This window comes from Tupaia chinensis, unplaced genomic scaffold (genome assembly GCF_000334495.1).
Source record: "Tupaia chinensis unplaced genomic scaffold, TupChi_1.0 Scaffold000706_1, whole genome shotgun sequence".
Classification (NCBI taxonomy): Eukaryota; Metazoa; Chordata; class Mammalia; order Scandentia; family Tupaiidae; genus Tupaia; species Tupaia belangeri.
This window is the reverse complement of record NW_006160229.1, coordinates 4,267,639-4,269,095: the sequence shown is the minus strand read 5'-3', so window position 1 is coordinate 4,269,095 and position 1,457 is coordinate 4,267,639. Positions and strand designations below refer to the sequence as shown.

At 49.2% G+C, this 1,457-nt stretch overlaps 1 protein-coding gene across 1 annotated transcript in view; it reads left to right on the top strand.

The window, feature by feature from the left end:
• Positions 1–907: 907 nt before the first annotated feature.
• ZIC3 (Zic family zinc finger 3) overlaps positions 908–1,457 on the top strand; it is a 6,542-nt gene continuing 5,992 nt past the window's right edge. The window contains exon 1 of the mRNA XM_006160722.1: positions 908–1,086. Within this exon, the coding sequence (XP_006160784.1) occupies positions 908–1,086 (179 nt within the window). The remainder of the gene's footprint in view (positions 1,087–1,457) is intronic.

The following is a 1,457-nucleotide window of genomic DNA, read 5'->3' as shown; positions in this document are numbered from 1 at the left end:
ATGTGCTGTATATGTTTTTTGGGGTTTTGTTTTTTTAGAAGGCTGGGATGAAGGGAAAAGGGCTATAGGGTGAGGCTCGCAGTTGTACGGAGAAACCAGTCCTACCCTGCTGCCCCTCAGGACATTCGCTTTCCCTCCTGCTTCTCCAAGATGGATCCTACAAATCGGGTTCAAAAGCTTTGCAGGTTTGGCAATGATCAGTTTCTCTATTTATTGCTTTAGATTTGGGCATAAAAATAAATCTTTTTCCTATTTGCTGTTTGAACTCAGTGTGAGGGAAAGGATCCTATTATATTTCCTATCCATATAGACATGTGGATATTTAGACCAGACCGCATACAACTGGGGGACGCATAAAAGAGATTTATTGGTTAATTTACGCCACCTAATACACATGTAAACCCCAGTAAGCCAAAGCTGCTGAGGAAGCCACGATTGCAGCGTAAAATAAGAACCACGACCCCTGGGTTCAAGTTGTCCTGCCCTCACTGGCACTGAGTCCTTTTTCCACCTGAGAAAGAAAAAAACAATCCCTAGAACTCTCTTCTGCCTCACCCAATCCTGTGTGCAAGAAAAAAAAAAAAAAAAACTTTTCTTCCTTTTGCTTTCGTCTTTCCACACTCCTCGGACACAGCTCCCCAAAGACTCTTGCGCCCCAAAGTTTTTCCCAGGGTTTCCTCTGAAAACCAAGTTAGGGGAGGGGAAGTTACAGGTCATTCAGAAAACTTCAATTTTTTTTTTCTTTACAGCAGTGATTCGCTTTGTGGGGGAGAGATGGGAGCTTTGTTTTCATCCATGGTAACTTGCTCTATCTGGAGAGTTTGCTTTCTATCTTGTCTTAAAGGTTAACCTTCCCCCTTCCAACATAAGGAAGCTCCCACCTAAACCAACCCAAATAGAATTCGAAATGGCCTGCCTCTACCCTGCTGTTCACAAAACCCCCAGTCCTTGTCGTTTTAGGGGCATCTGGGTCCCCTGCGCGCCACCTAACAACGATACCCCCTTAGAGCCGCACACCCGGGATGGGCAGGTCTGCCCCGGGAAGCGCTTCACGCCCGGGGTTTTGGCCTGGATGAACCGCCTCAGGTCTGCCCCTTAACAAGCATCCCTCCACCTCCCCACTTCTCGGTTGATGATCTAATTGAATTATGCCTTTTGGTTCAAGAGACTACAGAGCACGTGCTGGAGGCAATTAATTATCGGAATGTGGCCATATCAAAACGGACACTGGGCACCGGGTAGGTCAGCAGCGGCAACATTCCCCCCGCCCTGCGATGGAGACCCCTCCCCGAAAAGGAGCCTGTTAGACTCCCTTGTTCGCCTCCCCTCTGCAGCCCCTTGTCTGGTTGCCTGCCCAGACTGCCAATCGCACAAGGGCCTGGGTTCTCGGGGTACCTGCCAGGACTCCCCGGAAACTCTCAGACCAGCGCTGGCGAGCCAGGGTTCGACAGCCTCTC